Source organism: Bombina bombina, chromosome 5, assembly GCF_027579735.1.
Source record: "Bombina bombina isolate aBomBom1 chromosome 5, aBomBom1.pri, whole genome shotgun sequence".
Classification (NCBI taxonomy): domain Eukaryota; kingdom Metazoa; phylum Chordata; class Amphibia; order Anura; family Bombinatoridae; genus Bombina; species Bombina bombina.
The window spans coordinates 28640998-28663320 of NC_069503.1; the positions used below are offsets into that span (position 1 = coordinate 28640998).

Sequence of the window (22323 nt, forward strand, 5' to 3'; positions counted from 1 at the left end):
GTGTATTAACCCTTCACTAGCACAGAGAGCTGCACAGTGTGCATTAACCCTTCACTAGCACAGAAAGCAGCACAGTGTGTATTAACCCTTCACTAGCACAGAGAGCAGCACAGTGTGTATTAACCCTTCACTAGCACCGAGAGCAGCACAGTGTGTATTATCCCTTCACTAGCACAGAGAGCAGCACAGTGTGTATTAACCCTTCACTAGCACAGAGAGCAGCACAGTGTGTATTAACCCTTCACTAGCACAGAGAGCAGCACAGTGTGTATTAACCCTTCACTAGCACCGAGAGCAGCACAGTGTGTATTATCCCTTCACTAGCACAGAGAGCAGCACAGTGTGTATTAACCCTTCACTAGCACAGAGAGCAGCACAGTGTGTATTAACCCTTCACTAGCGCAGAGAGCAGCACAGTGTGTATTAACCCTTCACTAGCACAGGGAGCAGCACAGTGTGTATTAACCCTTCACTAGCACAGAGAGCAGCACAGTGTGTATTAACCCTTCACTAGCACAGAGAGCAACATGGTGTGTATTAACCCTTCACTAGCACAGAGAGCAACACGGTGTGTATTAACCCTTCACTAGCACAGAGAGCAGCACAGTGTGTATTAACCCTTCACTAGTACAGAGAGCAGCACAGTGTGTGTTAACCCTTCACTGGCACAGAGAGCAACACAGTGTGTATTAACCCTTCATTAGCACAGAGAGCAGCACAGTGTGTATTAACCCTTCACTAGCACAGAGAGCATCACAGTGTGTGTTAACCCTTCACTAGCACAGAGAGCAGCACAGTGTGTGTTAACCCTTCACTGGCACAGAGAGCAACACAGTGTGTATTAACCCTTCATTAGCACAGAGAGCAGCACAGTGTGTATTAACCCTTCATTAGCACAGAGAGCAGCACAGTGTGTATTAACCCTTCACTAGCACAGAGAGCAGCACAGTGAGTATTAACCCTTCACTAACACAAAGAGTTAAACAGCACTTAGTATCCCATTGCCTGGCACAAGCAGATGAATAACATACATTAAATAACAACATTTATAACAATTATAAAACTATTTAAGAAGACTAGAAAGTGACTAACACATTTATCACACAATACACACAGCCTGACTCACTCACCCAGCTACGGCTGCACAGGAAGTAAATGGGACGGACCAAAGGGCAGTTCATACTGAACTACATCTTCCAGAATACATGCAGAGACGTCACATGTTAAGCAGCAGCCAATCAGAGAAAAGACAAAATGCAAACATTTCAGAGACAAATTCAAAGTAGTCTAGCTGCAGACTGGAGCTCTAGACAGGAAACATGTGACCTCCACTCAAACCTTTTTTTTGTTTTAAATCAACTTTAATGTAACAAACAACCTATAGACAATCACTCTGAAAACAAAACATTTTGCAGCGTTCTTCTTAATGTGCACTCACAGTGGTTTATGCTGATTGTCATTTATAAGGTAACTACTGTGAGTGCACATTAAGAAGAACAAGAAAGCTGCAAAATGTTTCATTTTCAGAATGATTGTCTATAGGTTGTTTGTTACATTAAAGTTGATTTAAAAAAAAAAAAAAAGCTTTGAGTGGAGGTCACATGTTTCCTGTCTAGAGTCAGTGGAGGTCACATGTTTCCTGTCTAGAGTGGAGCTCCAGTCTGCAGTAGTGATGGGAAGTTCGGTTCTTCTGAGTGAATCGGTTCATTTCGGACGGTTCGATTAACTGAACCGGTTCATGAACCGATTCACCAGTTCACCTACTGAACATGAGGTAGAGGCTCTACCTCATGTTCAGTAGGTGAACTGTAAAGCCGCAGATTTGCAGATTCGATTCCTGAATCATGAGTCACTGACTGTGTGAGTGTGTGACAGTCGACTCCTGTGTACGGGGACTACAAGCTAACTTTTACTTAGCAACAGCTACAAATATATATATATCAGTGACGTGCAGTGACGTCAGAGGCTGGTGAGGCAGTGGCTAGGATATGCCTTCATTCTTTATATATCCTTTGTTGAAGAAATAGCAATGCACATGGGTGAGCCAATCACATGAGGTATCTATGTGCAGCCACCAATCAGCAGCTACTGGGCATATTTAGATATGATTTTCAACAAAGGACATCAAAAGAATGAAGAAAATTAGATATTAGATGTAAATTGGAAAGTTATTTAAATTTGCATATGGGTTTCATATGGGTTTCATGTCCCTTTAAATGGTGTCTTGGAAAACTGGTCAACTTAGTAAACATCTGATTTTAGTCTAAAAGGATTGTAACAGAAACTCTTGCCAGATAACACAATGCTTGCTCTGATTATGAGATCTAGAAATCCATGCCCATTAAAATATGTTTAAAACATACTTTTTACTTTAATGCTGCAAATTATGCTTATAGATTCTTTCATTACATAAGGGATGAGAGTCAGAGGGGGAGGAAGAGAGACAGAGAGAGAGAGAAAGAGACCATGGGGGAGAACAACACATAAGGAGAGAGATGGATAGATAGAGAGAGAGAGACACACACACACACAAGGGGGGGGGGGGAGACCACTGCATCTTTTCCTGCTCTGTAAGGATTCAGGAAGTGACAGTGGCACATTCCACTGCACTTAGAGGGGAAGAACAGAACTCTCTTTTTCAGTGCTAAAAATAAATACACAGAACGCCTCCTAAAAGGCTAAGACACTAGTAGTGACAAGATTATTTAAATAAAAAATATATTGAAATTCTATAGGGGTATATAAAATATTTTATAAGCTACTTATAGCTAAAATATACAAACAAGATACAAAAGTGGATCCACTTAAAATTAACAATAAAATATGCATATATCTATATAAAAAACAATACAATTGTGGTTAAAAACCACAGCAATATACAATCTTAATCACAAAATAAATTACAATAAAACAGCTGTTGATGGTTGGATAAAAAATATAAATATATATAAAAACATCAATTTACTGAGTAGGTGTCCATAAATATGTAGGCCCCAAACTTTAAATTCTTTCCAGAGAGTGAATGTCCAATATGAAGATTCTATTTTAAAACAGTTATCCTTATATATCCCTCGATAAACGGTGAAATGATGAAGTGTGTAAAAAAGAAAAACGTAGTGGTTTTCAAATCAAATTTCAAAAATTATTGTGAATATCCAAAAAATCCTGAAAAGATGATGTGATGAAGTGGGCGTGAATAATCAAAAATGTGTGTACACAAAAATGAAAAAAGAAAAAGGAAAAAATGTGAAAAAATAATCCAAATGAATATTTAGGATGTGTTAAAGTGAATAACACACTTGTAAAGTGACCCTTATGTGAATACAAGATGTGAAGAGATGCTCCTAAAAAGTTATTCCTGTGTGTAAACAATGAAAAAATACAGAAATGGATCCTATGTCTCAGGGATCAATTCATTCAAAGATATACCTGTAATAAAACAAATATAACATAGTGCAAAACTGCTATTCAAACTTAGTCAGTAATTGAAAAGAAGCTTACCATATATGTCAACGCGTTTCGGCCCTAAGAACTGGGCCTTTATCAAGACTATCAAGACTATCTGGGCCTTTATCAAGACTTATCAAGACTATCAAGACTAAGTGTGTTATTCACTTTAACACATCCTAAATATTCATTTGGATTATTTTTTCACATTTTTTCCTTTTTCTTTTTTCATTTTTGTGTACACACATTTTTGATTATTCACGCCCACTTCATCACATCATCTTTTCAGGATTTTTTGGATATTCACAATAATTTTTGAAATTTGATTTGAAAACCACTATGTTTTTCTTTTTTACACACTTCATCATTTCACCGTTTATCGAGGGATATATAAGGATAACTGTTTTAAAATAGAATCTTCATATTGGACATTCACTCTCTGGAAAGAATTTAAAGTTTGGGACCTACATATTTATGGACACCTACTCAGTAAATTGATGTTTTTATATATTTATATTTTTTATCCAACCATCAACAGCTGTTTTATTGTAATTTATTTTGTGATTAAGATTGTATATTGTTGTGGTTTTTAACCACAATTGTATTGTTTTTTATATAGATATATGCATATTTTATTGTTAATTTTAAGTGGATCCACTTTTGTATCTTGTTTGTATATTTTAGCTATAAGTAGCTTATAAAATATTTTATATACCCCTATAGAATTTCAATATATTTTTTATTTAAATAATCTTGTCACTACTAGTGTCTTAGCCTTTTAGGAGGCGCTCTGTGTATTTATTTTTAGCACTACATTCACCTTTTTGGGGGCGCTGGTACCCACAATACTAGGAGCTACAGACACAAGGTTGAGCGCTGTCAGATTTTAACGAACTCTCTTTTTCACTTTAGCACAGCTAGCAGGTTCACAGGACAGCAACAAAATATATGAAAGTTGTTTTTTTCCATTTTTGTTTTGTTTTATATGATTTAACATCCAGCCCCAACCCTATGTTCCACTTACTAATGCCTCTCGCTGGATTGGTTCAGCCCAAATAGGACTGCCTCAAATAAAGCACTTATGGGCCATGCAATGATCTTAACCACTTTCATCCAGTAGATGGCGCAGCATGTTATGTAATGGTGGGCAGACCTGCTTGTGCCTCTCCATTGCACAACATATAGCTGTGAGAAAAAAAAATGCTGGGGAAAAAAAATTACAATTTTGTTTTTTTAAAGCCAATAAAAAAATATATATATTTTTGCCCATATGAGAGGTGAAGCACTGCCTCTAGTGACTGCACATCACTGCCTTGTGCCCATAGCCGTTCCCTTTATTTGAAGATAAAATTTGTTATCAAAAAGGAAACTATTATTTCTCTTGCAAGGTGTATCCAGTCCACGGATTCATCCTTACTTGTGGGATATTCTCATTCCCTACAGGAAGTGGCAAAGAGAGCACACAGCAGAGCTGTCCATATAGCTCCCCCCTAGCTCCACCCCCCAGTCATTCTCTTTGCCGCTCTAGCAGTAGGGCATCTCCACAGGAGGGTAAAGTGAATGTGGTGTTAGATTTGTAGTTTTATATCTTCAATCAAAAGTTTGTTATTTTTAAATGGTACTGGCTTGTTCTATTTACTCTCTGGCAGAAAAGTGATGAAGATTTCTGCTGAGAGGAAAACGATTTTAGCATGTTGTAACTAAAATCCACTGCTGTTCCCACACAGGACTGATGAGTACCAGAAAACTTCAGTTGGGGGGAACAGTTTGCAGGCTTAACTGCATTAAGGTATGTTTCAGTCATCTTTTTTCTAGTCAAGACACGTTAATGCTAGAAGACTGACAGGAATCCCCATGAGGGAAGGGTAAGCCATTTTCTGAAACTTAGTATAGAATAAGGGCTTATTTAACAGGGCTCAATAGGCTGGTGGACACTGTGAAAGGGCAATTGATTATTTTATTAGGAAAATACTCATTGGTAGACACTTTTAATCACCTTTGGGGTGTTTATTAAGGTTTTTTTTTTTATCCACATGGCATATATTTAGTCACCCAAGTGTGACTTTGAGGGCCTCACAACTCCGGAGTGGAGTGGGAGGGGCCCTAATTTTGCGCCTCTGTTCTGCAGTTCATTTCTCCAGACAGTTCATGCTGCTTCACGTGGAGGGTCCAGAGACTGCTTGAGGGACTCACAGAAGCTGTTTTTCCCCTAATCTAATCCATAAGGGAAGGTAGGGCCACAGCAAATTTCAAAAGATTTGGTGCATATTTCACTGTTTTGTAAAATTGTGTGCGCTTTTTATTTCTTAAAGGCACAGTACCGTTTTTCTCAAATTGTGTTTTTTATTGTTTAAAGTGTTTTCGAAGCCTGTTTGCATATATTACTAATCTGTCTAACATGTCTGACACTAAGGAAAAGCCTTGCTCTATGTGTTCATTAGCCATGGTGGAACCCCCACTCAAAATGTGTCCCAAGTGCACTAATGTGTCTATACAAGTTAAAGATCATACTGTGTCACTTAGAAATGTAGCCCAAGATGATTCTATGACGGAAGGGAATGAAGATAGTCCACCTTCCTCTCCCCAAGTGTCACCACCAGTTACGCCCGCGCAAGCAATACCTAGTACCTCTAGTGCATTGGCACCTATTACATTGCAACAACTAGTGACAGTTATGGATAATTCCCTTGTGGCCTTTCTATCCAAGCTGCCAGTTTTTCCTTCAAAGCGAGATAGCTCTGTTTTAAGAACAGATTATGAGCAGTCGGAAGCTTTGGGAGGTTTATCTGACGTACCCTCACAACACTCTGATGTAGGAGCGAGGGATGGGATGTCTGAGGGAGAAATTTCTGACTCAGGAAAAATTTCTCAACAGGCAGATTCAGATTCATTAGCTTTTAAATTTAAGTTGGAACACCTCCGCGTATTGCTTAGGGAGGTTCTATCCACTCTGGATGATTGTGACCCTATGGTGGTTCCAGAGAAATTGTGTAAAATGGACAAATATCTAGAGGTCCCTGTATACACTGATGCGTTTCCGATTCCTAAAAGGGTTGCGGATATTGTTACCAGGGAGTGGGAAAGACCAGGTGTCCCCTTTGTTCCCCCTCCTATTTTTAAGAAAATGTTCCCCATTACTGACCCCAGGCGGGACTCGTGGCAGACTGTCCCTAAGGTAGAGGGAGCAGTTTCTACGCTGGCTAAGCGCACAACCATTCCAATTGAAGACAGTTGTGATTTTAAAGATCCTATGGATAAAAAATTAGGTTTACTAAAGAAAATTTTTGTTCAACAAGGGTTCCTTCTACAACCGATCGCCTGCATTATTCCTGTAACTACTGCAGCGGCTTTCTGGTTTGAGGCACTGGAGGAGTCGCTCCAGAGGGAGACCTCATATGATGAAATTATGGATAGAATTAAAGCTTTAAAACTGGCTAATTCTTTTATCACTGATGCCGCTTTGCAATTAAACAAGTTAGCGGCAAAAAATTCAGGTTTCGCCATTGTTGCGCGCAGAGCGCTTTGGCTCAAGTCATGGTCGGCCGATGTGTCGTCCAAATCAAAATTACTAAATATCCCTTTCAAGGGAAAGACCCTTTTCGGGCCCGAATTGAAAGAGATTATTTCGGATATCACCGGGGGAAAGGGCCATGCTCTCCCACAAGATAGGCCTTTTAAGGCTAAAAATAAGGCTAATTTTCGTTCCTTTCACAACTTCAGGAGCGGTCCTGCTTCAACCTCTGCAACCGCAAAGCAAGAGGGTAACGCTTCAAAGCCCAAGGCAACCTGGAAGCCTTCGCAGGGCTGGAACAAGGGTAAACAGGCCAAGAAGCCTGCAGCTGCTACTAAGACAGCATGAAGGGGTAGCCCCCGATCCGGGACCAGATCTGGTAGGGGCAGACTCTCTCTCTTCACTCAGGCTTGGGCAAGGGATGTTCACGATCCCTGGGCATTAGAGATCGTTACTCAGGGATATCTTCTAGAATTCAAGGACTCCTCTCCATGGGGAAGGTTCCACATTTCTCGTCTGTCTACAGACCAGACAAAGAAAGAGGCGTTCTTACGCTGTGTAGAAGATCTACTCAAGATGGGAGTGATATGTCCAGTCCCAATTACAGAACAAGGACTGGGTTTTTACTCAAACCTGTTTGTGGTTCCCAAGAAGGAAGAAACTTTCAGGCCAATCCTGGATCTAAAAATTCTAAACACAGTCCAATTATGGTACAGCACTGAGATAACAAGGTGGTGCAGGCTGTAAGGGTACCACACAAAGCCCTTAAAGTAGTAACACTGTCCAAAGAATTCAGCAGCACTCACCACTATGTAGAAAATTCCATCTTTATTGGGATATTTCGAAGTAAAAAAGACAACGTTTCGGACCTCTAGTCCTTAGTCATGACTAAGGACTAGAGGTCCGAAACGTTGTCTTTTTTACTTCGAAATATCCCAATAAAGATGGAATTTTCTACATAGTGGTGAGTGCTGCTGAATTCTTTGGACTGTGTCTAAAAATTCTAAACAAATTCCTCAGGGTCCCATCATTCAAGATGGAGACCATTCGGACAATCTTACCTATGATCCAGGAGGGTCAATATATGACTACCATGGATCTAAAGGATGCATACCTACATATTCCTATCCACAAAGATCATCATCAGTTCCTAAGGTTCGCCTTTCAGGACAAGCATTACCAGTTTGTGGCCCTTCCCTTCGGGTTGGCCACTGCTCCCAGAATTTTCACAAAAGTGCTAGGGTCCCTTCTGGCGGTACTAAGACCGCGGGGCATTGCAGTAGCACCTTATTTGGACGACATCTTAATACAGGCGTCGTCATTTCCCAGAGCCAAGGCTCATACTGAGATTGTTCTGGCCTTTCTAAGGTCTCACGGGTGGAAGGTGAACACCGAAAAAAGTTCTCTGTCCCCGCTCACAAGGGTTCCCTTCCTGGGAACTTTAATAGACTCGGTAGAAATGAAAATATTTCTGACGGAGGTCAGAAAATTAAAGCTGTTAACTACTTGCTGAGTTCTTCATTCCATTCCTCGGCCGTCTGTAGCTCAGTGCATGGAGGTAATCGGATTAATGGTAGCGGCAATGGACGTAGTCCCTTTTGCTCGAATACATCTAAGACCACTGCAACTGTGCATGCTCAAACAGTGGAATGGAGATTATGCAGATTTGTCTCCTCAAATACAACTGGACCAGAAAACCAGAGACTCTCTTCTCTGGTGGTTGTCTCAGGATCACCTGTCTCAGGAAATATGCTTCCGCAGACTGGAGTGGATCATTGTAACGACCAATGCCAGTCTGTTAGGCTGGGGGCAGTCTGGGACTCCCTGAAAGCTCAGGGCCTATGGTCTCGGGAAGAGTCTCTTCTCCCAATAAACATTTTGGAACTGAGAGCGATATTCAACTCGCTTCAGGCATGGCCTCAACTAGCAGCGGCCAAATTCATCAGATTTCAGTCGGACAACATCACGACTGTGGCGTATATCAATCATCAGGGGGGAACAAAGAGTTCCCTAGCGATGAAGGAAGTCACCAAAATAATCAGGTGGACGGAGGATCACTCCTGCCATCTATCTGCGATTCACATCCCAGGAGTAGTCAACTGGGAGGCAGATTTTCTAAGTCGTCAGACTTTTCACCCGGGGGAGTGGGAACTCCACCCGGAGGTTTTTGCTCAGCTGACCCAGCTATGGGGCATTCCAGAATTGGATCTGATGGCGTCCCATCAGAACTCCAAACTTCCTCTCTACGGGTCCAGCTCCAGGGACCCCAAGGCGGCATTGATAGATGCTCTAGTAGCGCCTTGGTCCTTCAATCTGGCTTATGTCTTTCCACCGTTTCCCCTTCTCCCTCGTCTGGTAGCCAGAATCAAGCAGGAGAAAGCTTTGGTAATTCTGATAGCGCCTGCGTGGCCACGCAGGACTTGGTATGCAGACCTAGTGGACATGTCATCTGTCCCGCCATGGACACTGCCAATGAGGCAGGATCTTCTAATACAGGGTCCATTCAAGCATCCAAATCTAGTTTCTCTGCGGCTGACTGCTTGGAGATTGAACGCTTAATTCTATCTAGGCGTGGTTTCTCTGAATCAGTTATAGATACGCTGATTCAGGCTAGAAAGCCTGTCACCAGGAAAATTTACCATAAGATATGGCGGAAATATCTTTGTTGGTGTGAATCCAAGGGTTACTCGTGGAGTAAGATTAGGATTCCAAGGATATTGTCTTTTCTCCAAGAAGGATTGGAGAAAGGTTTGTCAGCTAGTTCCTTAAAGGGACAGATATCTGCTCTGTCTATTCTTTTACACAAGCGTCTGGCGGAGGTACCAGACGTTCAAGCGTTTGTTCAGGCTTTAGTCAGAATCAAGCCTGTCTATAAACCAGTTGCTCCGCCATGGAGTGTAAATTTAGTTCTTTCAGTTCTTCAAGGGGTTCCGTTTGAACCTTTACATTCCATAGATATTAAGTTATTATCTTGGAAAGTCTTGTTTTTGGTAGCTATATCTTCTGCTCAAAGAGTTTCTGAATTGTCTGCTTTGCAGTGTAATTCGCCCTATCTGGTGTTCCATGCAGATAAGGTAGTTTTACGTACCAAACCTGGTTTTCTTCCAAAGGTTGTTTCTAACAAGAATATTAACCAGGAAATCATTGTTCCTTCCCTGTGTCCTAATCCAGCTTCTAAGAAGGAACGGCTATTACACAATCTCGATGTGGTTCGTGCTTTGAAATTCTATTTACAAACAACTAAAGATTTCAGATAAACATCATCCTTGTTTGTAGTTTATTCTGGTTAGAGGAGAGGTCAGAAAGCGACTGCTACCTCTCTTTCCTTCTGGCTGAAAAGCATCATCCGATTGGCTTATGAGACTGCTGGGCAGCAGCCTCCTGAACGAATTACAGCTCATTCCACCAGAGCTGTGGCTTCCACATGGGCTTTCAAGAATGAGGCTTCTGTTGAACAGATTTGTAAGGCAGTGACTTGGTTTCACTGCATACTTTTGCCAAATTTTATAAATTCGATACTTTTGCTTCTTCGGAGGCTATTTTTGGGAGAAAGGTTTTGCAAGCAGTGGTGCCTTCAGTTTAGGTTACCTGTCTTGTTCCCTCCCTTCATCCGTGTCCTAAAGCTTTGGTATTGGTATCCCACAAGTAAGGATGAATCCGTGGACTGGATACACCTTGCAAGAGAAAACAGAATTTATGCTTACCTGATAAATTACTTTCTCTTGCGGTGTATCCAGTCCATGGCCCGCCCTGGCAATTAAGTCAGGTTAAAAAATGTTTTGTTTAAACTACAGTCACCACTGCACCCTATGGTTTCTCCTTTTCTCCTAGCCTTCGGTCGAATGACTGGGGGGTGGAGCTAGGGGGGGAGCTATATGGACAGCTCTGCTGTGTGCTCTCTTTGCCACTTCCTGTAGGGAATGAGAATATCCCACAAGTAAGGATGAATCCGTGGACTGGATACACCGCAAGAGAAAGTAATTTATAAGGTAAGCATAAATTCTGTTTTTTTTTAAAAAAAATTCTATACTATTAATGATAAATTGGTTTTGTTGAGTTTTGATACTTTGATCTTTATTTAAAAAATGTGTGATTGCTTTAAGACCTAGATCATGATGTGTGTTTGTGTAGAGTGAATTTACATCACACGTTGCCATGATGTAATTCTCTTCCCAGGTTATTTCATTAAATTTATAAAATGAGTGGAATCCTTCAGATATGCTGGCAGTTTTACTACATGTTTCTGTAGGTAATAATCTACATACTGGGAAAGATTACAAGTCAATGACTCAATGCCAGAGAGTATGGGATGCCCAGGGGGAGTTTGTAGGTTTTTGTGAATCTTGGGCAAAAAATAGAATGTTGGGATTCTAGGATGTTTAATCTGAAGAAAATTAAATTCTGCATCATCTAGGATCCAAATGGTGTTTGCATCTTGTAACAACATATTTAACTTTAACTCTTGTTTTTTGATGAGATTATTTTTTAGTTTTATATAAGTCGTTTTATCATTCAGTAGTCTCTTAGATTCTTCTAGATAAAATGTGCTATCCATAATAACGATACCACCACCTTTATCCGCGGGTTTTATTGTAATCTCTTTATTATTTTGTAATTCTTTGAAAATTTTGCATTCTTTAAATTAAAGGTTTTAATGGAAAAGTTTACTATCTTCAAGTTTTTCTAAATCTTCTTTAACCTTTTTTTCAAAGGTTTTATTTGTTCACTTTTTTCGTGTGTCGGATAAAAAGTTGACTTAGGTTTCAATCCTGAATGAGTATAAATTTCAGGATGAAATTCTGGCTTCATTAACGGATTTTAAAAAAAATATCTTTTTAGTGTTAGTTTGCAAACAAATTGATTTATATTAATCAAGGTTTCAAATGTATTTAATTTGCACGATGGTGCAAAAAATAGGCCTCTGGCTATTACATTTTCCTCCTCTTTCTTTAAGGGATGTTTACTTATATTAAAGATTCCATTGGGTTTCTCAGATTGAGGTATGTTTTTAGTAGTTAACGTGTTCTTTTTACTGGAGTTTCGCCCTCTGCTTCCTCTTTTTATTCTTGGAGTGCCCCAGATTGTACTTTGGTTTCCTAACTGGAAATTTGAGGGGCCTTCTAGTGCTGGGAGCTGGTCTAAAAAATGAACCTGAGGATTATCTGTTTGTGGTTTGAAATAAAGGGGTTCAAATCTATTTGAAAGTGAGATTCTCCCATTCTTATTTTCTGTTCTACTATTTGCTCTATTTCTCCAATGTGGGTGTCTGTCATCAAATCTCTCTAACTTATTTATTTCTCAATCATTCGGTTCTGAATGATTCCAAGTTTTATTAGGGGGTGGAGTAGAGGGTCTTTGATTTCTAAATTCAAATTTGTTATGATGATTGTAACGATTATAAATATGGTTTTGAGTATGGGAATTTCTATTAAAAGATGATTGATTTTGTGTTTGATAGTTCCTGTAATAGGGGGAGTGATTCCTATTTAGTGAAGAATAATCTCTATTTTCAAAACCATTCTGTTGTATATGAGAATTTCTATTATAAAGATTATCCTTAAAGTTATCTTTGTGTTGTGTCTCGATTTTATCTACAACTTTTGTATTATATGTGTTCTGATGATTAGGTGTATCATACATCCTGAAGTTTCTGTTATTATGTCTTCCTATTCCTATTGAATTGGTGATGAGATGATTGGTTATGCAACCTATTATCTAAATTGGAGTTTGAATTAGAATTTTTATCTCTTGCTGAAAAGTTTTGAATTTTTAAAAAAAATTGTGTTCTGATTGTGTTCTATATTCGTATCTATAGTAATATTAGTTATATCAATTGATTGGGTTTCGTTGTGTTTGGGTTTGATTGTCAAATCTTCTATTTTATAATCTTCAATATCTCTTTTGAATTTTTTACATTTCCCCTCTAGGAGTCTTTCTTTAAATTTTTCTTTAAATTCAGTTATATTTTTCATTATAATTTTTTCATTTTCTAAATATTCCGAATTTTTATTCATATTATTTACTGTTTCCTTAAATAAATCAATTTTTGCCCTAAGATCAGTCAAAGTTAAATTTCTGGCTTTGATAATTACTCGTAATAAATTGGTGGATGCCGTCTCTATAATATCATACCATTCATTTGAGAGTTCATTATTTTACTCAAAGGTACAATCTTTTTTTAATCTGAGTCCTCTTGGGACCATCTTTTCATCAATATATTTTTGTGTATATAATACTTCAATAGTTTGTTTAACCCCTTAGTGACCAGAGCACTTTTCCATTTTCTGTCCGTTTGGGACCAAGGCTATTTTTACATTTCTGCAGTGTTTGTGTTTAGCTGTAATTTTCCTCTTACTCATTTACTGTACCCACACATATTATATACCGTTTTTCTCGCCATTAAATGGACTTTCTAAAGATACCATTATTTTCATCATATCTTATAATTTACTATAAAAGAAATATAAAATATGAGGAAAAAATGGAAAAAAACACACTTTTTCTAACTTTGACCCCCAAAATCTGTTACACATCTGCAACCACCAAAAAACACTCATGCTAAATAGTTTCCAAATTTTGTCCTGAGTTTAGAAATACCCAATGTTTACATGCTCTTTGCTTTTTTTTGCAAGTTATAGGGCAATAAATACAAGAAGCACTTTGCTATTTCCAAACCACTTTTTTTCAAACTTAGCGCTAGTTACATTGGAACACTGATATCTTCCAGGAATCCCTGAATATCCCTTGACATGTATATATATTTTTTTTAGAAGACATCCCAAAGTATTGATCTAGGCCCATTTTGGTATATTTCATGCCACCATTTCACCGCCAAATGCGATCAAATAAAAAAAATTGTTCACTTTTTCACACATTTTGTTACAAACTTTAGGTTTCTCACTGAATTTATTTACAAACAGCTCGTGCAATTATGGCACAAATGGTTGTAAATGCTTCTCTGCAATCCCCTTTTTTCATAAATAGCAGACATATATGGATTTGGTGTTGCTTTTTGGTAATTAGAAGGCCGCTAAATGCCACTGCGCACCACACGTGTATTATGCCCAGCAATGAAGGGGTTAATTAGCGAGCATGTAGGGAGCTTGTAGGGTTAATTTTAGCTTTATTGTAGTGTAGTAGACAACCCTAAGTATTGATCTAGGCCCATTTTGGTATATTTCATGCCACCATTTCAACGCCAAATGCGATTAAATAAAAAAAAAAAGTAAAATTTTTCACAATTTTAGGTTTCTCACTGAAATCATTTACAAACAGCTTGTGCAATTATGGCAAAAATGGTTGTAAATGCTTCTCTGGGATCCCCTTTGTTGAGAAATAGCAGACATATATGGCTTTGGCGTTGCTTTTTGGTAATTAGAAGGCCGCTAAATGCCGCTGCGCATCACACGTGTATTATGGCTAGCAGTGAAGGGGTTAATTAGGTAGCATGTAGGGAGCTTGCAGGGTTAATTTTAGCTTTAGTGTAGAGATCAGCCTCCCACCTGACACATTACACCCCCTGATCCCTCCCAAACAGCTCTCTTCCCTCCCCCACCCCACAATTGTCCCCGCCATGTTAAGTACTGGCAGAAAGTCTGCCAGTACTAAAAAAAAAAGCTATCCTTGATAAAACATAAATAAAAAAAAATGCATATTTACATATGCTGCTCTGGAGGATCCCCCCTTAGCCCCCAACCTCCCTGATACCCCCCAAACAGCTCTTTACCCATCCCCCTCTAACTTATTAGTAGCCATCTTTGGTACTGGCAGCTGTCTGCCAGTACCCAGTTTATAGTAAAACCTTGTTTTATTATTATTTTAAAATAGTTTTCTGTAGTGTAGCTTGCCCCCCCCCCCAAAAGACCAACCCACCACCCCTCCCAGATCTCTTAGATCGATATATATATATATATATATATATTTTTGGCAATCACTGCCACTTTTCCCCCATACATGTTCTGTAGTGTAGCGGTTCCCACCCGCTTCCTACCCCCCCCCCCGCGCGCGCACCCGGCGTTCCCGCCCACGATCCCGCCCCCCGCCACATCATACGGCCCATCGATGGCCGCCCACCCGCCTCCCAGGCTGGCTCCCACCCACCAACGAAACCGGCCATCGATGTCCGGTACAGAGAGGGCCACAGAGTGGCTCTCTCTGCATCGGATGGCCAAGGGGGGTTATTGCAGGATGCCTCGATGTTGAGGCATCACTGCAATAACCGGAAAGCAGCTGGAAGCGAGCAGGATCGCTTCCAGCTGCTTTCCAGACCAAGGACGTACGCCACACGTCCTCGGTCATTAAGTGTATTTTTTTAGAGGACGTGTGGCGTACGTCCTTGGTCGTTAAGGGGTTAATTTCATTCAATAAAGTATTTTCTAATTCTATGGAAAAACCGTTCAGATCTTTATCATTAGTATTTACATTGAAATGTGTGGTGTTCTCTGTGGTTCTGATTTCAGAAAGAATATTGTCTCTAAAGGAAAAGACTTCCATTTGAGAGGAAAGAGAAGCTCTACAAATACACAGAGAGATTTAGAAATGCAGGTGAAAAAGAGGTGTGGGCGTGTATGAGAGCTAATCTAGTGTCAGACTAATGAGCTAAAACCCAAAATATCACATTAATCTCTCAAAAAATTTGATGTAAAGTGACTAGTAGAAGGGGAGGGTGGGTTAGCGCTCCAGTGGGGAGCAAAGACTGACTATTAAAAAATATATATATACAATATAGCGGGCTGATTGGCCCTACAAGATTAAATGTCTGAGGAGTTAAAAAACACCTTGTATTATAACGTCTGAGGGGTTAAAAAACCTATATATTAATACACACAAGTGGAAAGACAAAAATATATATAATACATTTATTGAGGGATAGACATATACACAATATCATTAAATAAGTGGCGGCACTAATAAAAACAAAATAAAAAGGTGTATTTCACATAAAATGTAGAACATAAAATCAAAGGTATCTATGTAAATCTAAAAATAAATACATAAATGACAGTGAGCATATATGAAAGCTGCAGATGTCTCAAATTTAACTGTTTTCTAACAGTGTCTTAGAAATTGTAACGATGTGAGCTGAGCAAAGTCAGTGAAAATGGTGCAGCTGATATATAATAAAAAGATTGCTGTTACTTCACAGTTATGAAAATACCTTCAGATACTATGTATCAAATTGTATCCGCTATTGTTGTCCCTCTGTAATCCTGTATGTGAAGCTAGTAGCCTCTATGTTTGAGATGCAAGGAGCTGGACTGCCATGCGGTTCCAAACAGACTTGTCTATCAGCTTCAGCTGGGAATCCAGGTGTGTCCAATTTGCAGCTTGTGCCTTGGAGTGGATGAGGAAAAACAGGATCCAGGAACAGAAATTTTCACAGATAGTGCTGTATATGCTGGATGTCAATATAGCTGTATTAGGTTCCAGGTAGAAAAGTCCATCTACGCATTTCAGCTGTTGGTCAGCCTTTATCAAGATGCCCACCTAAGTTACCTGGTCGCCTTAAATACCTAAAGTAGTTTAAATGATCTATGATTGACAAGTGTTTAGACCAATCATAAATGAGTTCCAATTTTGATACAAAAAACTCTTATTTATGTCGGGTTCTTAAAGGTATATTTACCTAAACACAAATGTGGATATTATAGGTGTTAGTAAATCCTCATGAATTTTATACAAATAATATTGCTAATCATTATTTTTATCATGCTTATTAAACAAGCTATGATTTAGAGAGATAAAAAGAGAAATACAATTGTTTTCATTACAACAATGGCATATTAATGTCAGGGTACATGTGCATGACATATATATATATATATATATAAATATATATATATAAATATATATATATTACTAAGACAAAAGAATTTGTTTATATATGAAGTTATATTATTATCAGATATTACTATAAGGTTACAATTCTGATGTCAGGAATGGACTTAAAACCCATGTAATTTGAATACACATCTCAAAGCTCAATGCAGACAAGATGTCCCAAAAACTTCAAAAGAGAACATTTGCTCCCTAGCTAAAAGTACAAACTTCAAAACATTCTTTACCTCATCACTTAATGAGATTAGATCTCATTAAGTGAGGGGGATGCTGAGTCTGTAATTAGCAGTGGGAAGATGCTTAAAATTCCAGGGAAATGGTAATTAGCACAGACCTGTTAATTGCCCCTGAACCTCACATACACATCTGTATTTCTAGCTAAATAGAAAATATATGTTTTATTGTAACTTTGAAATTTATTGAAAGTATTATATTTATTATGAACAAAATAAATATGGGAGATTGCCTAATTTTAGATGGGTATTTGCTAAACTTGATAGGTGGCTATTTTAGTCAGTCTAAAATGTTTAACTGTGTCAGAATAATAACCTCTGTCTCTCTTTATTTTTCAGACATATAATAACAAGATGTCCTATGAATATGGGTCATAAACAAGATTCATGCATTCCAAATTTATTAGAAATATGAAATATACTGTATTCATGTTAAGATACAATACAATTCCAGGATATTGAATGCTATGATTCCCTGAAGAAAAATAATTAACAATATAAATTGCTATTAATATGATTACTGAAAATATACTTATGCCTGGTATTGAAATGATCAGAGAAAATAGAACTATATGGTCCTATGAATATTAAACACATAGTTTATTAATATCAAATTATAGTGTACATATTAAAAATATACAAGAATCTATATTTTCTGTTAGCAGTATTTAAAATGAAACTGGTTGTTTTTGTCATGTTGCTCCTGGTGTTGTGATGTGAGAATTACAGCCAAAAGATTTGACTGTTAACAAAGATGCATTTCCCTAGTAACCATGCATTACCAGTGAACCAATGGAGGGACAAGCTTTCGTTAAGGGCCTAGCCAATTCGCCAATGATGGAACAGAATAAAAAGGGGTGGGGTTATATCACATGATTTAACCCCATGCATGGAGATAGTCTGGGTGGTCTTTTCTGCTAAGCTGGTGACTGATAATTGCTGCCTGGAACACGGTCTCTATAACGGAAATTGGGCTACCTTTTCTTATCCACATTGCAAAATACTTCTTTTGTTTGCTGAATTGGACTTATTGAGAAATTCTGGAAGCTGGAATATTCATTTGTTACCTGATAAAGTATAAGAGATTGCTAAATATAGGTAATATTTAAAACAAATACATTCATTATTGCTACAATCAAACTGCAGTTAACAGATTTAAAAAGGTGCTTTGTATTTTAGCTGCATTCCTAATTCTGTGTGGTTTAAAACTAATCTTTTGTATGCTAAGTAATTTATTTTTGCAAATATATATATATATATATATATATATATAAATATAAATATATATATATACACAAAGTATTGTTCTATTGTTTAGCTAAGCACTGTTAAAGTTAGTGGCTCATATCTTGGTGTCTCATTTGTCGTATTTTAATGAAATTCAACTGCGAATAAGGTTAATAAATAAGGTAACTTTCGTGATCTTTGCATAGCATATTATAATAGTTTAAATGTGTATAGTTTGATTCAGGTCTGGCTTTCTACAAATATATTTCAATGTGTCTATAAATTTTAACTAATATAAAGAATTTAGGAATTTACATTAATTTTATTGTTTTGTATATGCATTTTTATTGGAAGTTTATTTTAAAGAATAATTATTAAATATATTGTATTATAACCCTGCCATATACTGACATTAATAAACAAGGAAAATACATTTTTTCCCTGTATAATATTAATAAACAACACAGGGGGTGCTTTGGTGGTGAATGGTTGTGTAAACTGGTCAGTATGAGGATGGATCTGTATATTCCTGTGTGGTGTTTGGATTCCATCACATTTATATAAGAGAAACTGAGGTGCACATATATAGAGGCACAAAGGACAGCAAAATAGCTCTTTTAATCTGGGGCTTTTATAACTGGGATTTAGAAAGTATTATTTACAATAGGATTCTTTTTGATGCTTCTATTTAGAGAGTTTGTCCTCTTTAGGATACTTGTAAAAAGATTTGTACACTGTGTATATAAAATGTATTTATGTGTAAATATTTGGTGTTTTGTGATACCTGACTTCAATAAAAAATCTTTTTTCCACTTTCTAAACATGTGAAAGGTTTCTTCCCTTGTGAATACTTTCATGTTTTCTCAGATTACCCTTATCTATAAAACATTTTCCACACTCTGTACATGTGAAAGGCTTTTCTCCTGGGTGATTCCTTTCATGATATTTCAGACTACTTATTTGTGTAAAACATTTTCCACACTCTGTACATTTGAAAGGCTTTTCTCCTGGGTGATTCCTTTCATGATATTTCAGACTACTTATTTGTGTAAAACATTTTCCACCCTCTGTACATTTGAAAGGCTTTTCTCCTGTGTGATTAATTTCATGAGATTTCAGATGATCCATTCATGTAAAACTTTTCACACACACTGTACATGTGAAACACTTTTCCCTGTGTGACTCCTTTCATGATATTTAAGATTACTTCTTTGTATAAAACTTTTGCCACACTCTGTACATTTGAAAGGCTTTTCTCCTGTGTGAATCATTTCATGAGTTTTCAGACTATTTTTTTGTATAAAACTTTTTCCACACTCTCTACATGTGAAAGGCTTTTCTCCTGTGTGACTCCTTTCATGAGTTTTCAGATCACTTATATATGTAAAACTATTTCCACACTCTGTACATGTGAAAGGCTTTTCTCCTGTGTGAATCCTCTCATGAGTTTTCAGATTACTCTTTTCTGTAAAAGAAAATCCACACTCTGTACATGTGAAAGGCTTTTCCCCTGTGTGAATCCTTTCATGAGATTTCAGATGATCCATTCGTGTAAAACTTTTCCCACACTCTGTACATGTGAAAGGCTTTTTCTCTGTGTGACTCCTTTCATGATATTTCAGATTACTTCTTTGTATAAAACTTTTGCCACACTCTGTACATTTAAAAGGCTTTTCTCCTGAGTGAATCATTTCATGAGTTTTCAGACTATTTTTTTGTATAAAACTTTTTCCACACTCTCTACATGTGAAAGGCTTTTCTCCTGTGTGACTCCTTTCATGAGTTTTCAGATTACTCATATATGTAAAACTTTTTCCACACTCTGTACATGTGAAAGGCCTTTCTCCTGTATGAATCCTCTCATGCTTTTTCAGACTACTCTTTTGTGTAAAACTTTTTCCACACTCTGTACATGTGAAAGGCTTTTCTTTTGTGTGACTCCTTTCATGAGTTTTCAGAGCACTTATATATGTAAAACTATTTCCACACTCTGTACATGTGAAAGGCTTTTCCCCTGTGTGAATCCTCTCATGAGTTTTCAGATAACCCTTTTCAGTAAAACATTTTCCACACTCTGTACATGAAAAAGGCTTTTCTCCCGTGTGAATATTTTCATGCTTTTTCAGATCACTCTTTTGTGTAAAACCTTTTCCACACTCTGTACATGTGAAAGGCTTTTCTCCTGTGTGAATAACTTCATGAGTTTTCAGACTACTCTTTTCTGTAAAACTTTTTTCACACTCTGTACAGCTAAATGGTTTCTCCCCTGTGTGAATTTTGTGGTGTTCTAGGAGACGAGACTTCCATCTAAAGCTTTTCTCACATTCTGTACATTTGAAAGGTTTCTCCTTTGTATGAATCATTTGGTTAGAATGTAGACTTTTCTCTTCTTTAAAATTTTTTGAAAGCTTGGTAAATGTTTGTGGTTTATCCTCTGGGATAATCATTTCACTAGATAAGGCATAAATATTATCCTCTTGTTTGATGACTAAATTACTCTCTGTACATAATGATTGCTGCCCAGTTCCTGACAATTCATCAACTTCTTTAAATATCTCATGTGATTTCCTAAATGTTTGTGAATAGTCATTAGTGTCTAAAAATGTTGGAGTCTGTGGTATCATTCTGATGCTTCCTGTAGTGAAGAATGCAGATGAACTTTTCACATGTTTGTCTACATAAAAATAAATGAAATAAAGACAAATAATATTTATTCTTTATAATATAATCCATCTTAATAAAAAATCATATTATTCTTTTATACGCAACAATGTCTTCTGTTTTGTGTTTATTTTTAAATTTATTTACATGTAAATCACAAATTAAAGAATGATCACAAAGAATATTGCATAATTTTCTCAGTCAGGGAACAAGTACATCTGTATTCTGGGCATCCACCATCTTTATTTAACATTGAACAAGCAACTGCACATACAGCCCTGCCCGACTCATGCTTAACAAGTTGGGTGAGAATATGATGTCTTAATTATCAGAGACTATTAATCAGTTTAAGATGTTTGGAGAGGGTAAGAAGCAGTAATTTTACAATACTTTAAAGCTTTCAGCTGTGGTTGTTTAGTTTATATAAACAGCCAAAAACTATTAGTTTAATAATATCTACTGCAAAATTAAGCACACAAATCAGGGGTGGTTCTGGGATGGGGAACACTCACTGGGAACAAGGTAGTCATTTAAGTGTAGTTATGGGTGTTCCATGAGCGAGGTCAGGGCAGGGGAAGTTGGAGTTGCAGGTGTTCTGAGTACAGAAGTCTGGGGGTGAGGTTAGGCAGTTAGACATGATCTGTCTAAAAAGACAGAGGGGGAGTTGTATTTTTTACCCTCCTTCTTATCCCAATGGGAGTTGCTCCTTCTTTATATCGGTCACTGACACAAATGTTCTCAAAAGATGCAGATATAAATATAATAGTTTATATTTGTTTAATGAGTGATCTATTCTATTTTCCCAGTAATTAAAGTCAGCATAAAATCTATTTCTCTTGTTAAGTGTAGTCAGTCCACGGGTCATCCATTACTTATGGAATATATCTCTTCCTAACAGGAAGCTGCAAGAGGATCACCCAAGCAGAGCTGCTATATAGCTCCTCCCCTCACATGTCATATTCAGTCATTCTCTTGCAGCCTAACTAAAGATAGGTCGCTGTGAGAGGTCTGTGGTGTTTTTTAACTTAGTTTATTTCTTCAATCAAAAGTTTGTTATTTTAAATGGCACCGGAGTGTGCTGTTTGTTCTCAGGCAGCATTAGAAGAAGAATCTGCCTGCGTTTTCTATGATCTTAGCAGACGTAACTAAGATCCACTGGCTGTTCTCATCTGAGGAGTGAGGTAACTTCAGAAAAGGGGAATAGCATGCAGGGCCCCCCTGCAAATGAGGTATGTGCAGTAAATTATTTTTCTGAGGAATGGAATTGACTGAGAAAATACTGCTGATACCAATGTAACATAAGTTCAGCCTTAAATGCAGTGATAGCGACTGGTATTAGGCTAATGAGTGTGTGTACACTGAATGTATTTTTCTAAGGAATGGAATTGACTCTGAAAATACTGTTAA

General features: G+C 37.6%; 1 protein-coding gene across 1 annotated transcript in view; it reads right to left on the minus strand.

Annotated features, from left to right (window-relative positions):
• Positions 1-15802: 15802 nt before the first annotated feature.
• Positions 15803-22323, minus strand: part of LOC128659744 (zinc finger protein 585A-like) — a 175928-nt gene continuing 169407 nt past the window's right edge. The window contains exon 4 of the mRNA XM_053713324.1: positions 15803-20539. Coding sequence (XP_053569299.1) covers positions 19398-20539 — 1142 coding nt within the window. The 3' untranslated portion in view covers positions 15803-19397. The remainder of the gene's footprint in view (positions 20540-22323) is intronic.